General features: G+C 41.6%; 1 protein-coding gene across 3 annotated transcripts in view; it reads left to right on the forward strand.

The window, feature by feature from the left end:
- The window catches only part of GAK (cyclin G associated kinase), a 95,900-nt gene extending 76,568 nt beyond the window's left edge, over positions 1-19,332 (forward strand). For all 3 annotated transcript variants that reach the window (XM_072991944.2, XM_078384824.1, XM_078384825.1), the window contains exons 23-28: positions 10,893-11,030; positions 13,160-13,279; positions 15,010-15,252; positions 16,588-16,736; positions 17,019-17,195; positions 18,592-19,332. In XM_072991944.2, the coding sequence (XP_072848045.2) occupies positions 10,893-11,030; positions 13,160-13,279; positions 15,010-15,252; positions 16,588-16,736; positions 17,019-17,195; positions 18,592-18,693 (929 nt within the window). In that variant the 3' untranslated portion in view covers positions 18,694-19,332. The remainder of the gene's footprint in view (positions 1-10,892; positions 11,031-13,159; positions 13,280-15,009; positions 15,253-16,587; positions 16,737-17,018; positions 17,196-18,591) is intronic.
- Positions 19,333-21,126: the final 1,794 nt, after the last annotated feature.

Genomic DNA, 21,126 nt, shown 5'->3' on the forward strand with positions numbered 1-21,126 from the left:
TTTTGTCCTTTATCATGTCCATCTTTGCACAAAATGTTCCTTCAATTTTCTTGAACAGATCTCTGATTTTTGTCTTTCTATTATTTTCCTCTATTTCTTTGCAGTGTTCGTTTAAGAAGGCCCTCTTGTCTTTCCTTGCTATTCTTTGAAAGTCTGCATTGCATTTTCTGTAACTTTGCCTATCTCCAAAAGAGAAGTTTGTTTCCCTTCTCTTCTCTGCTATTTGTACGGCTTCGTTGGACAGCCACTTTGCTTTCTTGCATTTCCTTTTCTTTGAGATGATTTTTGTTGCTGCCTCCATCCGTAGTTCTTCAGGCACTCTGTCCACCAAATCTAGTTCCTTAAATCGGTTCTTCACTTCCACTGTGTATTCATAAGGGATTTGGTTTAGAGATTATGCCTGACTAGCCCAGTGGTTTTTCCTACTCTCTTCAATTTAAGCTTGAGTTTTGTTATAAGAAGAGGGACGTGGTGGCGCTGCGGGCTAAACCACAGAAGCCTGTGCTGCAGGCTCAGAAGACCAGCAGTCGTAAGATTGAATCCACGCGACGGAGTGAGCGCCCGTCGCTTGTCCCAGCTCCCGCCAACCTAGCGATCCGAAAGCATGCAAATGCAAGTAGAGAAATAGGGACCACTTTGGTGGGAAGGTAACAGCGTTCCGTGTCTAAGTCGCACTGGCCATGTGACCACGGAAGATTGTCTTTGGACAAAACGCTGGCTCTATGGCTTGGAAACAGGGATGAGCACCACCTCCTAGAGTCAAACATGACTGGACAAAAATTGTCAAGGGGAACCTTTACCTTTGCTATAAGAAGCTGATGATCAGAGCCACGATCAGCTCCAAGTCTTATTTTTGCTGACTTTATAGCACTTCTCCATCTTTGGGTGCAGAGAATATAATTAAAAAAATATATTTTTACTAGGAACTAATTGGATTAGTTTTATTGTCATCTTTGGTACCATGCAGACTGGTTGCCACCATTTAGTTTAAACAAACAAGCAAGCAGGCAAAGCAGCTGCTTAACAATGATAGATTACAATTAGGAACTACAAAAAAAAACAAAGGATACTAAGTGGAATGCTTTGTTTTATAGCAGATGGCTGGAACCTTGCCTTCTTCCAGGGTAGTTTATTCTATATTGCCTTCCTCTTGGTTTTCTATTCCCCACTCTTGATTGTTGGCTGGTATTCCATGTCTTTCTTGGATTATGTTTGCAGCAGGACTCTGCCCCAGATATGTGTTTTGCACATTCTGTTGTACTTTTGTAAAGAGAAGGGTTCCCGCTAACCTCCTGATATCTCCACTGTGTACTTAGAACATGCCGTTTGGGACATAAGGACTGGCATTTGCAAAATAGATACACTGTTGGTATATATGAAGTCACTTAGATTGAACCCAGGAACAAATTATAGGTATTAACTAATCGTGGTGTTTCAAAATGGCTTTTTTGACTTGGAACCTGTAAGGGGAGCAGAGATGTTTAAGTGGGAAGTTCATTTCTAGATTTCTGACTCAAAAATCCTCAAAATAAATAACTTGGTGTAACCACAGTAAAATACAAATTAGATGTAGACACGTGTACCATTTTAAATTCCTCTGAGAATCCATTCAAAACCTTTTAAAAAAATGAAATGAAAAAGGATGTCCCTTTTTTGTTTCATTTTTTTAAAAAAGTGTTGAATTGAATTCACCACAGTAAGTCTCTGTGGCTTAGGATATGCTTCCTCAGTTTTATTCAAACTGGCAAGAAATCAGTGAATTCATTGCACTGTCCATAGTGCCAATCCAAAGCCCCACCTTGCAAACAGAGGTGTTCTTGTTTTATAATTTCCTTATGATAAGAAAGTACATTGGGAGTCACCTGGTCATATTTGAACTTTCTTTTTACTGTGCATGCGTGTATTCTCTACTACAGGTAATGAGAGAGGTGATCATAATGACTTTAAACTATCCCTTGGCTTTACTCATTCTTTAGTGTCATCATGACTATGGAATGTAGCACCAGTATTTCTGTGTTGGAGCTGGTACTATGCCACCAAAACGCACAGAAACTCTCACTGCATGTTTACGTGCATGGGCACTAACAGGATGTATAAAATAAACCAAATGCCCCCCCCCCCTTGTATAGTGGCTTAGAACTGTCCTGGGGAGGAAGATTACATTTGCTGTTTAGGCCTCTCTCCTGATTAAAGCTATAAATAGCAGTTTGCAGAAGCAGGAAGAGAGAGCTCTCGCCGACTTAGTGACACAGAAATAGCATCCAGTCCACACCTTCTGTAAAGCAGAACAGAGTCTTTCTAAAATTATCATGCTCAGTCTACAAGTGGGACTTAGTGGGCTTGCTGTAAGCCAGTGTTGACCTCTTGACCTCAATGCATTTTTGCATTAGAAACAGTATTTTTGAAATATGGTGCTGACAGATTATAACTCCATCTTTCCCAGCTTTGCAGAGTGCAATGCTAAAAAGAATCCTTTGGGGGCACCGACTGGAATGATGTATATGCTCAGGCCTTGTACATTTAAGAGATGTTTCCCAAGATAATGGACATTTACAGTGAAATAACCTTGTAGATCAGTGATGTAGAGCAATGGTCCCCAACCTTGGGCCTCCAGATGTTCTTGGACTTCAACTCCAAGAAATCCTGGCCAGCAGAAGTGGTGGTGAAGGCTTCTGGGGGCTGTAGTCCAAGAACATCTGGAGGCCCAAGGTTGGGGGCCACTGATGTAGAGCAGTGGTTCGCAAACTTGGGTTCCCAGAGGTTCTGGGACTGCAACTCCCAGAAATCCTGGCCAGCACAGCAAGTGGTGAAGGCTTCTGGGAATTGCAGACCAAGAATATCTGGGGACCCCAGTTTAAGAGCCACTGATGTAGAGTGCTTGAGCGTGAAGACCTGAATACTAACTTTTTAATATTAATTGCTAATCAAACAAGAAAGCAGAAACAGTTTCTGTGTATTCTTTTTCTTCAGATATGTGCAATTGAGCTTCCCAGTTGCTCCCACTTGACCTAGAGCAGCACCCCCCAACCTGATAAATACTCTTCTGGTATCCTGTGTGGGAAAAATGGGACTGCTTATTTTTTTTGTTTGTTTGTTTGTTCATTCGTTCGTTCATTCATGCATGTATTTATTTAGTTTCTTCACTACCAGGCATTTTGAAGATTAAAAGATACATAATTTGAAAATGAGTAAATCAATACATAACACACAAATAGTTGTACAAAAGCAATCAAGCACCTTATCAGTGTCCTCAGATACCACTGATTAAATTATTGTTCAAAAATTCTGGATGAGAGCTGGGAGGAGGAAGGCAAACTTAGATAGTATTTATTTTTGCTTAGCTAGCCTGATTGTTTGGGACATGGTGGCGCTGCGGGCTAAACCGCAGAAGCCTGTGCTGCAGGGTCAGAAGACCAAGCAGTCGTAAGATCGAATCCACGCGACGGAGTGAGCGCCTGTCGCTTGTCCCAGCTCCCGCCAACCTAGCGGTTCGAAAGCATGCAAATGCAAGTAGATAAATAGGGACCACCTCGGTGGGAAGGTAACAGCGTTCCGTGTCTAAGTCGCACTGGCCATGCGACCACGGAAGATTGTCTTCGGACAAAAACGCTGGCTCTATGGCTTGGAAATGGGGATGAGCACCGCCCCCTAGAGTCGAACACGACTGGACAAAACTTGTCAAGGGGAACCTTTAACCTTTTTAGCCTGATTGTTGCAACAGCAAACCGAATTAGGGAAAACAGCTTTCTTAAAATAGTCTCATGTTGCATCTGGAAGACAGATATCAATCATTATATTCAGAGTAGTTTAAAAAGCCCTATTGGATATGATCTGGGGTGACTTCCATGTTGTACCTGAGAAAAAAATAGCACATCTGGATAGTTGTCTATCTGTGCTGAAGTGTTAAACTTACTAGATAAATTTAAAATATTGTGTACAACTGGAGAGTAACCTGCCAAGGATTTTTCCTTCACCCACTGTTTGGTGAGCACCATCCCTTCACCCAACAGAGATGAAGGAACACCCCATGTCACTCAAGAAATGGGAGAATATCTATCGTTGAGCATCTGTTTCTCTCTCTGAACTGGGAGACCATTTAACCCAGTGCTAAAGACTTCCTCTTTATTAACTGCAATAATCTCTGTTAAGTGTGCAGAAGTAAGGCAATGGACAGAAAAGGAATGGACAGTTTGAAGGTTATCTAAGAGGGAGTTAAGTTTTATTACATATGCAAAATAGGTTTTGGATAACATTGTTTAAAACAGGAGGATAATGCAAAGGCAGAATCAGATCATGGGGTTTCTTTCCTGGGCACAACTTAGTTGAAACATGCCCTCAGTCATTTCTGGAAATAGTCATACATTCTTGCCTGTTAACTGATAGTCCCTGGTATAAAATCCAGACTTAATTGTGAGTATACTGTATCTTTAATCAAAACTTAAGGAAGGAGTTGTGGACATTCAGTAGTCACTACTCACAATCCCTGGCTTGCAGAATGTAAATGTATAAAAAGCACGAGAGAGTAACAGAACATAATTCTGCCTATAACTGCCATCTTGAATTGAGCCCAGATTTTAAAAAATAGACTTTAGCCTGTGCTCTGTGACTGTTGGAAAACAGAAATTAGAACTCTTATATGCTGATCTTGTCCTGTTGTATCAACTTTCTTTGTTTTGGTTTTACTCCACTCTTATTTTTGTTGGGTGAGGGGGGTGGAATTTCAGAACTGGATGCATGTAACACTTAGAAATCTGGCTGGTTGGGAACAGAAGGCAATTCATTGGGGTCTTGTTTATTCCTTCATTTATTTCCTGCCTTTCTGTCAGTACAGGGATCTAAGATGACTTACAATTTTTTTTAGAAGGAATGGGGGAAATAGATTACTCCTTGTGTCCTTTGGGGCTGATGGGAAAAATTGCCTTATTTTTGAGGGCCCCCCCCTTTTTAATGGACATGCATGGCCCAGACCTCTGATGATTGTCAACCCTAAACTGCAGGTACCTGTAGACACTGTGAATTTTTACCTACTTGGGAAGAGCAAAACGCAGCTGCCTTTGTAAGGAAGGCTAACTCACAACACAAAAGATAGTTAACATTGACGGTGACAGGAATGAAATGACATATAAATTGAATGCAAAAATGAACCACTGCGGAAACTGCAGTGTAACCTTCAGTGTATCTCCCCAGCACATGTCCTTTGCTTAAAAAAAAAAGAGCCAACATTAAAATCAAGGCTTTCATATTTTAATTTCCATTGATAGATTAATATAATGGCTTCTGTCTGTTGGAATCACTAAACCAAATGTATCATTCTCAGAGATTTAGCAAGCGTGCAATAGAAGCTGTATTCGAACTTGAGTTGATCTTTCCCAACACCTAGGATATTTTGCCAAAAAGATGATAAAAGAATGAATGGCAATACGGCATGGCACATAACTCCCTGGGCCATAGAGATCTATGCGAGTCTCTGATTTAATTATCTGCTGCTTTTATCAGTTTAATAACTGGTGGTCTTATTATTGCCATTATATTGTACTTCTAAATAGGCTTTATGGATTTGCTGTTAACAGCCTGGAACACTAGATTTTTTTAAAAAAATGGGACAGGGTATAAACTATTATAAATAAACAACCTGAAAATTCACCAGGAATCTCACTGCAAGTTAATAAGCACTCTGTTAAGATGGCAAATGAAAATTTCAAAAGCAGGCTGACTTGTTGTTTAGTTGTTAAGTTGTATCTGACTCTTTGTGACCCCATGGACCATTGCACACCAGGCCCTCTTGTCTTCCACTGCCTCCCGGAGTTGAGTCAAATTCATGTTGGTAGCTTCGATGACACTATCCAACCATCTTGTACTCTGTCGTCCCCTTCTCCTCTTGCCTTTACACTTTCCCAACATCAGGGGCTTTTCCAGGGAGTCTTCTCTTCTCATGAGATGGCCAAAGTATTGGAGCCTCAGCTTCAGGATCTGTCCTTCCAGTGAGCACTCAGGGTTGATTTCCTTCAGAATGGATAGGTTTGTTTTCCTTGCAGTCCAGAGTACTCTCAAGAGTCTCTTCCAACATCACAGTTCAAAAGCATCAATTCTTCAGCGGTCAGCCTTCTTTATGGTCCAGCTCTCACCTCCATATATCGCTACTGGAAAAACCATAGCTTTGACTATGCAGACCTTTGTCAGCAAGGTGATGTCTCTGCTTTTTAAGATGCTTTCAAGGTTTGTCATTGCTTTCCTCCCAAGAAGCAGGCGTCTTTTAATTTTGTGGCTGCTGTCTCCATCTGCAGTGATCATGGAGCCCAAGAAAGTAAAATTTGTCACTGCCTTCATATCTTCCCCTTCTATTTGCCAGGAGGTGATGGGAACAGTGGCCATGATTTAGTTGATGTTGAGCTTCAGACCGTTTTTGCGCTGTCCTCTTTCACCCTCATTAAGAGGTTCTTTAATCCCTCCTCACTTTCTGCCATCAGAGTGGTATCATCTGCATATCGGAGGTTGTTGATATTTCTTTGAGCAATCTTAATTCCAGTTTGGGATTCATCCAGTCCTGCCTTTCGCAAGATGTATTCTGCATATAAGTTAAATAAGCATGGAGACAATATGCAGCCTTGTCGTACTCCTTTCCCAATTTTGAACCAATCAGTTGTTCCATATCCAGTTCTAACTGTTGCTTGCTGTCCCACGTTTAAGTTTCTCAGGAGATAGATAAGGTGGTCAGGCACTCCCATTTCTTTAAGGACTTGCCATAGTTTGCTGTGGTCCACACAGTCAAAGGATTTTGTGTAGTCAATGAAGCAGAAGTAGGTGTTTTTCTGGAACTCTCTGGCTTTCTCCATAATCCAGTGCATGTTAGCAATTTGATCTCTAGTTCCTCTGTCCCTTCGGAATCCAGCTTGTACTTCTGGGAGTTCTCTGTCCACATACTGCTGAAGCCTATCTTGTAAGATTTTGAGCATAACCTTGCTAGTGTGTGAAATGAATGCAGTTGTACGGTAGTTAGAGCATTCTTTGGTACTGCCCTTCTTTGGGATTGGGCTGACTACTTAACTACAAACTAGTTCCATTAAAGTTGGTCAGAGTGATTGGGGTTTTTGCTGTTGATGAAGAAATGTATATATGACCATAGGATCAAGTTGGGTCTATGCCATACCAGTCTGCAAACAAAGACCAACATTAAGTTTGGAATACCACTAATCTGTGAGTTCATAGATTAAGGTTGAAACACAAAATGTTGCAATGTTTTTGAAGGAGAAGAGAAAATTAGAGAAACAAGTAAATTTTGACAAAAACACAATACCCATGACAAAGAACTGGAGCTTTTGCCTATAATTATATATGATCAGAGCTGGCCCTACCATTGGGCAAAGAGGTATGGTTGCCTCAAGTAACAGATGCTGGGTAGTGTGGAGGAACCAGCGCTGTTTGTCCCCTCACTGTTTATTTCCATTGAAGCTCTTTGTCTAGGGCAACCTGCCCTACGTCCTCTAATCTCACCTGTTCTCCATAGGTGGCACGGAAGAGGTGGTCCTATCACTGATATCAAAGTCAAACTCACCTGCCAGGCTGATCAGCTTCTGTATGTGGAATGGGGAGGGGGTGCTATCTAGTTTTTCTCTTCAGGTGTCCAAACATCTGGAGATAGTACTATAAGTATTCAGAATGCAGAAGCCAGTATGTAAGTTGCAACTAGAGTAGACCCATTGAATCAGTGCAGATTTGGTGAGTCGACTCCTCTGTAAGTGCTATTGATTCAATGGGTTTAATTTTGGCTTATTTCACTTAGCAATAGGATTTCAGCTTGCATTTTTGCATGGCAACGCATGTGGCTTGCTTTGAAGCAGAAGTGTTGTCAGGAATACTTGGATTGTGATAGTTTCATTTCAACAGTTCAGTGGTTTAGGTATCTGGCTGTGAAGCAAAAGGTTAGGAGTTCAGTTCCCCACTGTGCTTCCTGGGAGGGCAGCCAGCCTGTGTGGCTTTGGACAAGCTGCACAGTCCCAGGGCATCCCCAGAAGAAGCAAATGGTAAACCATTACACCCAGTGATAAGATTGGCCCTGGTTTTGGCACTAAAGAGCGGAAACTCATGAGGTACTAGTTTTTACCCTGTTGTGTCAACGTGTAACTTTCATTCACTAATGTTCTGAGAAAATCCTCAAGGTCCTATTATTGTTAGATGATGCCGTAAGATAAAATGCTCCATAGACAAATGGAAGTTCATGAATATGAACATGATTAACAATTGGCAGTGACTATCCTGGTTGTGAATGATGGGGATTGTCCTTAATACACCTAGAGGGCACTAAGCTAGGGAAGATTGGACTGCTCCAGAACTTGGCAATGGCTTGCCGAATACTGGAGTGGAGTCCTTAGGTCTTTGCTAGCTTTTTAACCTGTGATCTTTTAATAGGAGAAAGCAGTGGAAGGTTGATCTTGTATGAGTTTTTACCGTCAAACTATAGGCTCATCTTTTAAAATAATTTCTTAAGATTACTTGTTGGTAAGACTACAAAGTTCACTGTGGTTTTAAAACAATTCTGTTCCAATTCAAAAGGGCAGACTTTGTAAAACATTTGGGCCGGGGGGGGGATTTAATAGATCTTGTTTCCCTTAAGAACATGCGCTGGAGAACATGTTTTATTGTTACATTATTAATTCTGAGCACTCTTGAATTGTGTGTGTGTGCGTGTGTGTGTGCGGTCCGTGGAACTGTATGCAACCACTAGGCGCTTTTCTAAGGCTCCCCCCGGTTCACTCCAGAACATCTCTGCTGGTCTCCTGTCCAATATTTATATGTATCTGTTTGGCCAGAAAGGTCTTTTTTCTTGCCTAAAAACCTTCAGGAGTGGCAATTATACCATCACACCACTTGACCCTGCTGTCCTAAACTCTGCCCCTGCAAACCCAAAACAATGGAAATGGAAGGGATATCTAATCACTCTTCATTCTAATATTTTTTTTCATTTTGCCCCTGCCATTTTTGTGGGTGGCACAGTCTGCCCTGCCTCCAGGAGGTGGAAATGTGGCCTCTGGAACCTGCGGACCTCCAGATGGTAATGAGTTCTTCCTACCACTGTTCCTCAGCATTGGCCAAGTTGATAATTGCTGATGAAAACTGCAGCCCCCACATCTGGAAAGCCGCAGACTCACTAGCCCTGCTGCAGAAAGACAGGGCACCAAAAGGGAGGTTGTGCAGGATAAGCTTTAGAAGTCCAACAGCAATGAACATAAAGAAGTAGATTTTAAATTGTGTCATTATGCCCTTTGTAGATGATGGAAGCTGGATAATGAAGAGCAAGTATAAGTGGAAGCTGATCTTAGAATTAAATCTTATGTCATCCTAAGCCACTATCTTGAATCTCAGGAAATTCTGGTTGTCATCTTTAATTAGAGAATTAAAAGATCTCTTTTGTGCAAGGCTGTCTTAAGGCCTTGTAGGAGGCCCACTGGCACAGCAGTGACAGAAAACTCAGTTGTGCAGATTAGTAATGCTCAGGATGTTTTCCTAAGAATCGGTAGATTCCCACCCTTCTCAGCAATGTGTGAGTTTTGTTATTCATACCATTAACAGATCTTCCTCCTAAGGCTTATAATACATCTGGGTTGTGTCTCTTTGCTGTGCTTTTTAATAATTGTTTCATTATGAGCAGGAATGCCAATTAGACTCTCAAGTTCAATAAAGGATTGTTTAATTTAAAGGACATCTGTATTAAGAATAAAAATGAAAGGTCTTGTGGGGGGGGGCAACCCCCTTCACATTTGCAATTAAGCCATACCTTTATTAGGATCAACCAAAATACTACAAAGGTGTGCAAGCTTTTGAGTTTGCCAGATGCCTTCATCAAGCTGTGAATTTGAGGTTTGAAATAGACTCTACACCCTAAGGCAAAGAATGCAAACAGCATAAATCTATGGCAGTGGTGCAAATATCGAGTTAGAACTAGAACTACAGACCGCTGGACTAATACTATGATAAATCTTTTCAAAAAATATTAAGATTTAAAATTCTGTTTCAAATTAAAAACTAAAATTAAATTTTAAGAGCCAATTTTAAATTCTTTTAAAAATGGACTTTCATCTACAGTAGTATGCCACCAAATTATATATGCTTATATATTTTTTTAAAAAAATCTCCTTTCACATCTTTCATAATTTTTCTAATTGTATCTTAACATTATAGGTTTCTTTGTTTGATATCCCATTTTAATCTTCTTGTGAGCTATCTTCTGAAGTAAAGATAAGAGAGATAAAAAAAATGCACACTCTTTTTCATTTTAATCAACTTTCATCCTATGGATTGGCTTCTTTGTAGCAAAAATATGCCATGCAAATGCAGAAATTATTTCAAGATGTTTGGTAAACTCAGTATTACAGTGTTGAAATTGGCCAGTGCTTTGAAGAGGTTAATGATTTTTGAAGTAAAGAAAATTAATGCTTCCTGAGGTCTTGAGAAAGATACTTTGTGCAAAGATAATTTTAAAGGGTTGTTTGTAGCAAAAAATTAATATAAGACCCTGTCTTATTTTTGGGGGAAACATGGTATGAAGGTTCAGTGTGTCGCCTTTGGCGAATGTTTTCCTCTTTCCCTCCCTCTTTCCAACATGGAGGATGTGGGAAAGAAGTGTCGTTCTGCTGTAACAGAGATGTGAAGTTCTTCCAGAAGTCGGGGGTGGTGGGGAGGATTTAGAGGTCATTCTTTCTACTGAGTATTTCTCAAAGGAGCTTTATAGCACTTTGGTAAACAATCGTCTTCACATTTAAAGGAATTTTTGGGGGATGTAGAGGGTTGACATCTTGGTATTATCGATAGGTTTTAATTTGCATGATATCAAGTACGTGCCAAGTTCTTCACATGCTTTCCCCCTAATGCTTGGATTTTGGTTTTTATTCCTATAGGAGGTTTAGCACCAGACCCACCTAAAATAGCTTCTTCTGCAAGCCAGCCTGACCTTCTAGGTGGCTGGGAGTCTTGGGCAGATTCCCCTTCAGTTGGTACCTCGGCACCAGTGGCACCGAAGAAGGCCACTTTGGAAGGTATTGTCACAGAAACGTTACCTTATATTTTTAGTTAATTGGAAGAAGTACGTAACACTTCCAGTATATGAGGCATGACTGCTGGGTGAATGGAATGCCTGTTTTTATATGAAACACTTTGCTGTGTAGAAACCCTGAAGCTTATTTATAAAAAACCCCTTTCCCGTCCAACAGTAGTTTCACAATACTAAATTAGGGTTGTGCAAAACATAGGCTAAGCCTAGTTTTCTGTGCCCATTTTTGAAGTTGGGACCTTGGCTGTATTTGCTGCTGAATTTTGGTGATATATGGTGCTCCGAAATTGCCTTCAAACAAAGCACATGGAAAATTTGTTCCTTGTTTCTATAGTATCCTCATTGTCTTTTGGTTTTAAAAGTAAACCACAGTTGTTCTTTCTTATTGTTTCTTCTTTGCTGGCATCACTACATTGTACAGGTGGTAGCAGCAGTTTCAGGTGTGGTAGTGGTACAATTGAGACCACCCTGGCTTTGGGGAGGACAACACATCTTGCCCTCATCACTGATATTCTCCACCCACTTATTGCATAAAAGTTAGCAAGAATCCTTAAATAAGTATCACACAATTTCAGAGCCTGCAAAGGGCTGAAGTTTCTTGTCAACAAATTCTCCCAAATGTGGGCAATCCGTATAACACAAATGAGTGGTGAGCGACTCCTAAACCCCAGCCTCTATTTTATATTAATGCTAAAGTTGCCGTGGGTGACACTACTGAATCTGTGATGCTCTTGTGGGCTGCGGTTTTTAACTGACTTCCCATCATGGTCACATCAGTTGGAATCTAAAATAGCAGCAGTCAGTAGAATAAGGCAGGGGTCCCCATTCCCCCAGTCTGCGGCCCGTGCCAGTCTGTGGCCTGGGCCGGACTGGGCCACAGACAAATCTACCCCCCCGCCGCACGCACTCCTGCCACCTGCACAGCCCCTTTGTGCATGTGCACGAGTGTGCAAGCACCCCCACCCCTTCACGAGTGCCCCCAAGCACCTCTTCATGCATGCGCACAAGTGTGCACATGCCCGCGTGTGAGCCCTGCCTTCCCCAACCAGTCTGTGGAGTTAAAAAGTTGGGGACCATTGGGATGATTACATGTTTCATATGTAGATTACTAATAAAAGAATCAAACAAGGTGATCGTTCACCAGATGGTCTCTAATTCACAATTGTATGAGCCAGAAATCACCCCTTTATAGCAACTGAACTTGTGTGTATACAAGCGGTAGAGCATAATCCCTTCTCCCAGTGACACGTTAGCTGAAATCCTGTTGCTTAGCATACTAAGTCACACTAGACGAGACCCACTGAATCAGTGGTTTGATGAGTGAACCCCCTGTATGTTCCATAAATTCAAATGGGCCTACTCTAGTTGCAGCTTACTTTTACACATTAATTTGCAAGTAGAGTAGGCCCATTCTTTATGGAAGAGTTGACTCACCACATCCTCACTGATATCATGAGCCTACTCTAGTGCTAAGCAACAGGATTTCTGTCAAAATGCTCTCTACAATTTGCAGAAATGACGAGTATTCTGATCCTTATTGTGTTTATCCTTCCAGTTTCTTTTATTTTTCCAGCCTGAAAAATAAACTTAGCAAAAGTCAGCATATTTTAAATGTTGCAACATATATATTGTATGCATCTCTCTCTCTCTCTCTCTCTCTCTCTCTCTCTCTCTCTCTCTCTAGATAGATAGATAGATAGATAGATAGATAGATAGATAGATAGATAGATAGATAGATAGATAGATAGATAGATAGATAGATAGATAGATAGATAGATAGATAGATAGATAGATAGATAAAATTAGGCATGTATACAAATACAAATATTGTGGCAATAAGTTTGTTCATATAGTAAGTCTTCCATGTTGGGAACAAAACAATGTGCAGTTTGGCACGTTGTACAAAAGCGTCTATTATAATTCTACATCTGATTTCCACCGTGAGAATAATTTGCTCTCCCTTGGAAACACTTTAATAATTCTAGGCTGTGATTTCAAGCTATAAAAGCGCATCTCAGCCTACAACTGGAAGAGAAGGCTAATGACATGGGAACATAGGAGTATTTGTCAATGTGACATTTTATCCTGTAATAATAATTACATTTTGCTACATAGGCCAAGCTTTTACGACAGGCGGTCCAACGAGTGTTTCCTCAGGCCTTTCATTCAGTCAAGCAAAATCACATAACTTTGACCCTTTTGCTGACCTTGCTAACCTGAAAACAGGCCTTCCAGGTAAGTGTGTGAGCGACTAATAAAAGGAAAACAACTAGTGAATATGAATATCTCATCTGTCTAGGGTGGTTAGCATATGTAACTCCCTAAAACACAGGGGTTGATCTTCAGAGTAAAATATGGTCTTCTAGAAACAAGGAGATTGAAATTGAGCAGCATCATCTTCAAATATTTCATGTCCTGGTGTTTAACACTGGTTGCCTGACAGGTCAAGAGGCTGCTTGAGACATAATTGGAGGTGTGTACTCTTGGGAACACAGTGTAACTAGGACAATTTTCTAGTTACAGGGTGTTGTTGGCATTTTAACATCTCTGAAAGGCTAAGAAACAGGGGCTGTGTTTGACGCACATGTAACAAGCTTCTTGACTGCTAAAACCTCTCAGAGGGGCCCTAGCCTCCCTCCAGCCCAGTTTCAAGGTGTAGAAGCCATTGGAAGAAAAGCTGTGCTTCAGAAATGCTTTGTGTAATTGATTTTGACAGCCAAACAGGGCCAGGTTTTTATTGCGACAATTTTCAAAGCTGTCATAAGTTCTTCTCTATATTTTAATCTTGCTTTCTGGATTACATTCTAAGTCAAATACTCGCCTAATGCTACCAGGAGTAGTACGCTTAGTCGTCCGGCTTATTTTCATTAGTTAACCTAAAGGTCTGAATAGACCTAGAACCGGTTGGGCTCCCCTGCTTTGCAGAGACTGCTTGACAAGATACCCCTATTTTAAAAAAGAGCATCTCTCTCTTTCTACTTTTGCACCTTCTCAGCCATAGAGTTTGGTCATTGCCATGATGTAGCTCAGTATCCTGCCTCAAACAGAGGACAATGAAATGCCCTTCTCTGTTCAGGGCATCCAGTACTCAGAGAGTTCATCATTTCTGACCATGGAACATTGAATGTGTAGGGCATCGTATTACCAGTGAGCTCATTGTTAATAGTCGTAGTTATTTATTTTTAGAGCCAGTGTCTTTTCCTTCAGCAGAAGGAACCCTTTGTTCTACCTTCGCCCAGTTAACTGTTGCTTTAGAGACCCTCCTGAAAAGCCAATAGAAATGCCATGTTTCCATTTGTCCCATCAGGCTAACATGAACTGCAGTGTCTCAGAGAGGCTCCTACCTTTTATCACCAAGCTTGTACTTCACATTGTCGGAGGTGCCTCTGTGCTGCCTTTTCACTTCAAGGTGCAGCTCTGAAATTCTGCTGTTGGAGAGTGCCACCTGGTTAATAGCTGAGCCATCTCTGCCATTAGGCAGAATACAGCAACTGCCTCTTCTGGTAGATGTTTGGGGGCAATGGTAGTGCTAGTATTTATTTCTCTGCCTCTTGAGCCTCCTTGCTATTACCCTTTCCCGGAGGGCAAAGCTGTATGTGCCGTGCTGCCCACCCTCATCCCCTAAAATAATCTTGTCTGAAATTGACATATTTGAGTGGTTTATGAATCCTGATAATTAAATAGATGAGGAGTTTTCTCCTGCTGTTGTGTGCAATGAAGGACACTGTCTCTTTGCAGTGCTGGATTCAACAGGCAGTCCAACCACTTTATGTATGTAAACAGGGGTTGGGGGGCGGGCTTTTCTTTTGCTTCAGACAGTAAAAAGTCAAGGACCAGCCCTGATTAATAATGCTGATGCAGCCTTTGGCTTCTTTGTGTACTCAGTTGTTTAGATAAAAAAAGTTTCTTTGTCCTTTGAAACAAAGGGTGGGAAAGCTAACCAAGAACTGATCCTTGCTGTCCAGGTATCTCTAGTGGAGGATTCCCAGCTGGCAATTTCCCTCCGAAATCCACTCCGTCTCAGAAAGCAGGGAATCAGTGGCAGGCAACCAAACCACAGGCGGCGGCAGGCACATCATGGCAATCCCAAGCACAGCCGAAACCACCGGAACAAGCCAAGCCAAGCGCCCAGCCAAAGCCCAACTACACGGTGAACTTCAGTGTTATTGGAGGGCGGGAAGAGAGAGGCATCCGAGCCCCTGGCTTTGGTAAGTTCCTCCATCTGATGACGACACATAGGAGATTTTGTAGGCGCAACCCTATATGCAGCCGATGGGGGAGTGGATGGGAATGTGTGGCCCTTCAGATGTGTGCTTCAGGTAGCCCAGAAGCTGATGGGAAGACAGCCACATGGCCCCCATCCCTGGGGTGAGCAGTAAGCAGTAAGCACAGTCATCCATTTATATAGATTTGTATACAAGTGTGCATCTTTATTGTATTGTAACCCTGTCCAGGGTGTTCTGGTTATCAAGTAATCTAACAGCATAGGAAATAAAATAAATCTGCTTCTGGAGGACCCCACATTCCCTGCATCCCTGCTATACTCCCCAACCTCCTAATGCCAATAAAGGTTTATCGTATCGTACTCCCCAACCTTAGAGTATGTCCCATTCTTCTCAATGGGAGAGATTTCTAAATGCACGTGTAACAGATTGCATTGTTAAGAACTGATTGCGAAACTTTTTTGTTGAACTATGTAGAAGAGAATATTCACAAAAATATAGTTTACCTTCATTTTTTTTTCATGTTTCCCTGTGTGTCATTTCCCCACATGTCTTTATGATGTAGGGGTTGGGAGGGAGATCCGTTAATGTAGATCTCCAGCCTTCATTCTCTAAAATACATTGGACTGGATTTGTATTTAGAGTAAATCCAGCAAAAGAAATGGGATTCATTTATGATGTCTGATTCAAGAAGCATAATGGGACTACTCTAAATATGGCTGAATTTGGATCCAGCCCATACAAATCAGGTTCCCTTATTTTTATCTGACTTTCAACAAACCTTAACGGCCATCGGGTCATTGTTGATGTTGTTATGTGTGCCGTCCGGTCCTCTCTGACTTAGGCCGACCCTACGAAGGAGAGATCTCCAACATATCCTGTCCTCAGCAGCCCTGCTTTGCACTTGTACACTTGAGTCAGTGGTTTCCTTTTTGGAGCCAATCCATCTCATCTTTGGTCTGTGCCTGCAAGGAAATGGGCTGTTAATATGTAAATATTTCTCAATGACAGTAGATTATGGTAAATACAGTTTCTTCCAGTGGAGTGAGATGTCAGACTAGAACTCAGGAGCCCTGGATTCAAATCCCTGCTCAGCGGTCACAGCTCATTAGGGGGTGGCATCAGTAAAGCCACTGCTTAAATATCTCACATACCTTGGAAACTGTGCTATGGTTGACATGAGTTGGAGTTAACTTGGTAGCACTTAATTACTAAAAAGTATATGCAGCGGGTGGGGAATAAACAGTTTTTTTTTAAAAAAAAGATGCTGTCACTTTCCAGTGGTCAAGGAACTTCATCGTTCTTGTTTTATTTTACTAGGACAGAAGCCCAAAGTTTCAGAAAATGATTTTGAGGACCTTTTGTCAAATCAAGGGTTTGCAGCGAAATCTGACAAAAAAGGACCAAAGACCATTGCAGAGATGAGAAAGCAAGAAATGTCTAAAGATATGGATCCTCTAAAATTAAAGGTTAGACTTTTTATATGGAATTCTTAGTCACATTGCAAATTTCTTATGTGTGCCAGGAGCTAACGAGAGTGTATAATTCAGTTTTCAGTGTGAGGGGTGGAGAGGGCAGAGGTGGAGGTGAGTTTGGTCGGTGAGAACTAGTTGGTGCTGGTAGTGTGGGAAAGACAATTGAAGAAGGCCAGGTTGCTTTCCCCTGATGTGAATATTATATACAAGTTAGAAATCAGAGTATTTAGTAGTAGTAGTTACTGCTTATTTCTTTCTTTCGCTTTCTCTCCTAAGATTCTAGATTGGATTGAGGGAAAAGAGAGGAATATAAGAGCTTTATTATCGACTCTTCATACTGTGCTTTGGGAAGGTGAAACCAAATGGAAGCCTGTCGGCATGGCTGACCTCGTGACTCCAGAACAAGTGAAGAAGTTCTATAGGAAGGCAGTGCTTGTGGTTCATCCAGATAAGGTGAGTGTTTCAAGAGCGTTCATCAGACTGCTAGTGACAGATTACTCCTGTTTACATAATGCCAGGGTGAGCAAATTCTGCCTGCCCAGATGGTGATGAACTCCCACTAGCCGTAGGTAGCATGACTCAATGAATAAGGAGTTATCAGAGTTACATTCCCAACATCTGCACTTTGTATCATTTTCAGCGCACTCATTGCCCAAGTACAGAGTGCTCTCCACTATGTCCGCTAGGAAGAAAGTCCTTTTATACAGCAAAAGCAATGGCAGCTCATAGAAGGCCCTTTGGGTCTTGAACTAGAGAGCAGAGAGAAACTATGGGCACTTAAGCATGTGTGCGGCCATCGCCACCTTTTGACCAGAGGAAGGAGCTACAGAGAGGCCGGTCACTCTAGCAAAGAATCTTCTTGAGTAGGCTTAAGCAAGTGAGAGTTTCACACTGATCTACCATCTAAAAAGGGCACATGAGCAGCTAGGAGAAATCTGCTCTCGCTGCTTTCTCGTTCTCCTGTTGTTCTTTTGCTGATTTGACTGAACAACAATCTGACAGAAGAGGTCTGACACAAGTGTTAGTAAAATAACTAAAAAAGCACACCATCCTTAACAGTGCAGGCACAATTAACAGAGGAAAAGAAACTGAAAACTAAGGTAGAAAACAACAAATATTGTAGCACTTTAAAGACTAGCACATTACTTACAGGATCAGCGTCAATAGATCAAAAACCACTCCTTCAGTTGCAAGTGGATATTGATCGACTTACACTGGAACGTGTCCTTCACTTTTAAAGTGTTGCAATATTTTACCTGTGTTCTTTTTTTCCTTTTCCCTCTTTAATTTTGCTGAGACAGACTAACACAGCTGTATCTGAGGAAATTCCTTAAGAAGATCCAATAAAAGGATCAGATCAGAAGGGTTATATAATGAAATGATATAACCAGATACAAAACCAAAGTAAGGACAGAAACTGCAGCCATAGTAAAGTTTGCTCCAAGGGCCTCTTTGAACATTTAGGCTGCTTGTCCGTCTCTCTTTCTTTCTCTCTGTCATGGCTAGGCGACACTGCTTCCATGGCAGAAGCAAGAGTGGTTCCATGCTTGGGGCGTGGCTTGTCCAATCTTACTCCAGCTCCTTCTGCCCCATCTCAGTCTGCAGTGCTGTCTTCAGTTACGTTTGCCATTGCATTGGTCCATAGCGCAAAGCTTGTTTGTCCTTTAGTCGTTGGGGAATGGGGGCGGGAGGACAGACAGTGGTGAGAATGGTGCATCACTGACCAGGTGGTAGCCATAGGATGGCCTTCCTTTTGTCTTCTGGACTTAATTCTAGAAACAAGGGCAGTTGCTCTTAATGGAGATAGAGGCTGTTTATGCTGAAACCCTTGTTCTCTTATTCTTTGCAGGCCACGGGGCTACCTTATGAACAGTATGCCAAAATGATCTTCATGGAACTGAATGATGCGTGGTCAGAATTTGAAAACCAAGGCTCAAAATCCCTTTTCTAGTGCACCTCCTTTGAGAGACGAGGGAGTAGCTTTCAAAATGTATCGGCACCAAAACCGAATCGTGTGTGCTGTTCGTGTTCCCTCCGTAGATCGAGGAGCCTGTCTCTGTGTGGGGGATATTTCCCCGTTTTTGCACACATTGAAACTCAGCACTCGCAAACACGGGTGTTTCTTGCAGGGTGTAGAATCCAAAAGATTACACCGGTGGCACTCTGCTCCATCAGTATGAGGAAGCTTCTGCCCTGGGAGTGCAAAGTTCCAGGCCAGCTGAGATGGGGTGGAATACGCCTCTAATTCGAATACTAGCTGTTGGCCTGGGCAAAGTTTGCTGTGGGGAACATCATCCACTTTGAATCCTGAATTATTAATTTAACTCCCCTCCCCACCCCACCCCCATATTTGAAGAAACACACAACCTCTTGTTTGCATTTCTGTTCCCCCCCAGGTAGTCCTTGTGATTTTTCATTTTGCTATTAACTTGTTGGCCTTATTCAAAGTGCTTTAGTTTCCGTATCAGCTTTGCGTTTGCTCAGCGTCTCTTGTTTCTGTGAGAGGTGTACATTTTCTTCTTCTTCTTCTGTATTTTATGTAATCATTCCGATAATCATCCTGTAAATAATTAAAGTGTTTTTCTGACAACACCTGCATTCCTTACACTGCATTGACAGTTGCTTAGCCAAAATGCTCCTGTGGGGTGAAAATTTGGCTAAGGCAACTTTTGGGAGGGGTGGGGTTGAATCTATGAAATAGAAACACGGGGACGGATCTGGGCTTTAATTTAAGAACTGCATGGCCTTGCCTTATTTATCATGGTTTTTTGGAGGCAAGACTATGCTAAGTGTTAATTGTAAAGTGTTCATTTGAAACTATATGCATCATCTCTTTCCCTCCTTAGTTTACTGAATGGGAGGTGTCTGTACCTTCTGTTGGCAGTTAGCAGATGTGCTGACATCCAAAATGTGAGCGTAGTGGTTTTTTTGCTTTGGTTTTTATTGAATGAAACTGAGTAAATGTTGTGTCGTTAGCTGCCATTTTGAAAGTGTGTACATGTTTTTGTCAGCCATGGATAACTCCTGCTCACAGGTTTGATAGTTTGTGGATTAAGATGTTTGTGTGTGTGGTTCAAAAGTCCATATAGTTCTCACTGTCTTCAAAACAGCCTCAGACTTCTTTTACCTTTTGATCCCCTGGCTAGTTGTAAAGGAAAGGGATCTGTGCTTTCTGTTTCCTTCTGTAAACTGAAGGGTTTAATACAATACTCGGTGCTGAGTATTAGGATTCACTTTATGCAATCAGCATTATGGTCTAGAGAGCTTGTGTTGGCCTTGTAACTATTATCATTCAAGTTGCTTCAAGTGGGATCTGCCTCCAAGTCATCATCATAGTTTGTTCAGCTGGTTTTAAAGCTTCTTCACTGAAACAACTGATTTGGAATAGTCAGAGAGGAGTATTTTTCAGATGCTGAGCTTCTGGACAAATTTCATATAGAGCTCAGTGAACTGAGACTTCACAAAGACCTGGCTTTTAATTCTCAGATGACCTGTTCTATTCTTCAAAGAGTGGATCAAAGGGGATTGGTTGACTGATGCAGAAGTTGCCATTATACAACCTGTCTTCTTGCTTGTAGATTGTACAGCCAGGTAATAAAAGACTCCCAAATTTTGGTCAACCTGGGGAAGGAGTACAAACCCAAAGATTGTTGAAGTGTGGAGTATGTGTGTGCCATGTTTTTTTTAATTGTCATTTTTATTTAAATGAAACTGAGGCATTTTTTTAGAAAACCTGCATTGTAACTCAAACTCAAACTGGTTAAGACTATTGGAAAGGAAATCAGATGCTTGGGCAACCAGTGGGCTGACCTATTGACTGGGTCAACTCAAATTCGCACCCATCCCTAATGTCAATGTTATACAGACTGTTAAATCAGTGGATTGTAATTCTCTCATGATATATACTCGGAAAACAAGGTGGTGGTGCTTTTCTTAGGGAAGACACTCAACCACATTGAGATGTGGTTGAACATGGCCTCCTTCTCTTGTGGCATTGGGTGCCAAACAGCTATATGAGCCCTGTGATGAGGCAGCTGCGCTGAGTTATGTGTTAACAGTTATTGGTTGCTTAACTTTTTGGGGGGGGGGCTCAGAACTCATGTGGATTCCATGTTGCTCTGGATGGTACTTGGGCTATCCAAACATTGCCCTATAAGGAACTTTCTGAATTTGGTTTTCATGAACTCAAACTGCCTTTCATTCAAGGAGCCATTCAAAATCATCCTGTATAGATTCAGTCGGTAGGGTTCTTAAAACAGTTATTTATTATATGGCTCTTAGTTGTCCAGTGTTGATGAATGAGCTGAATTCCCCAATGCCTTTGAGAATTGTAAAGTGGCTGAGAAGACCATATCAGTCTTGAAGGTTGAAGAGGAATTCAGAA

Source organism: Pogona vitticeps, chromosome 2 (assembly GCF_051106095.1).
Source record: "Pogona vitticeps strain Pit_001003342236 chromosome 2, PviZW2.1, whole genome shotgun sequence".
In the NCBI taxonomy this organism is placed as follows: domain Eukaryota; kingdom Metazoa; phylum Chordata; class Lepidosauria; order Squamata; family Agamidae; genus Pogona; species Pogona vitticeps.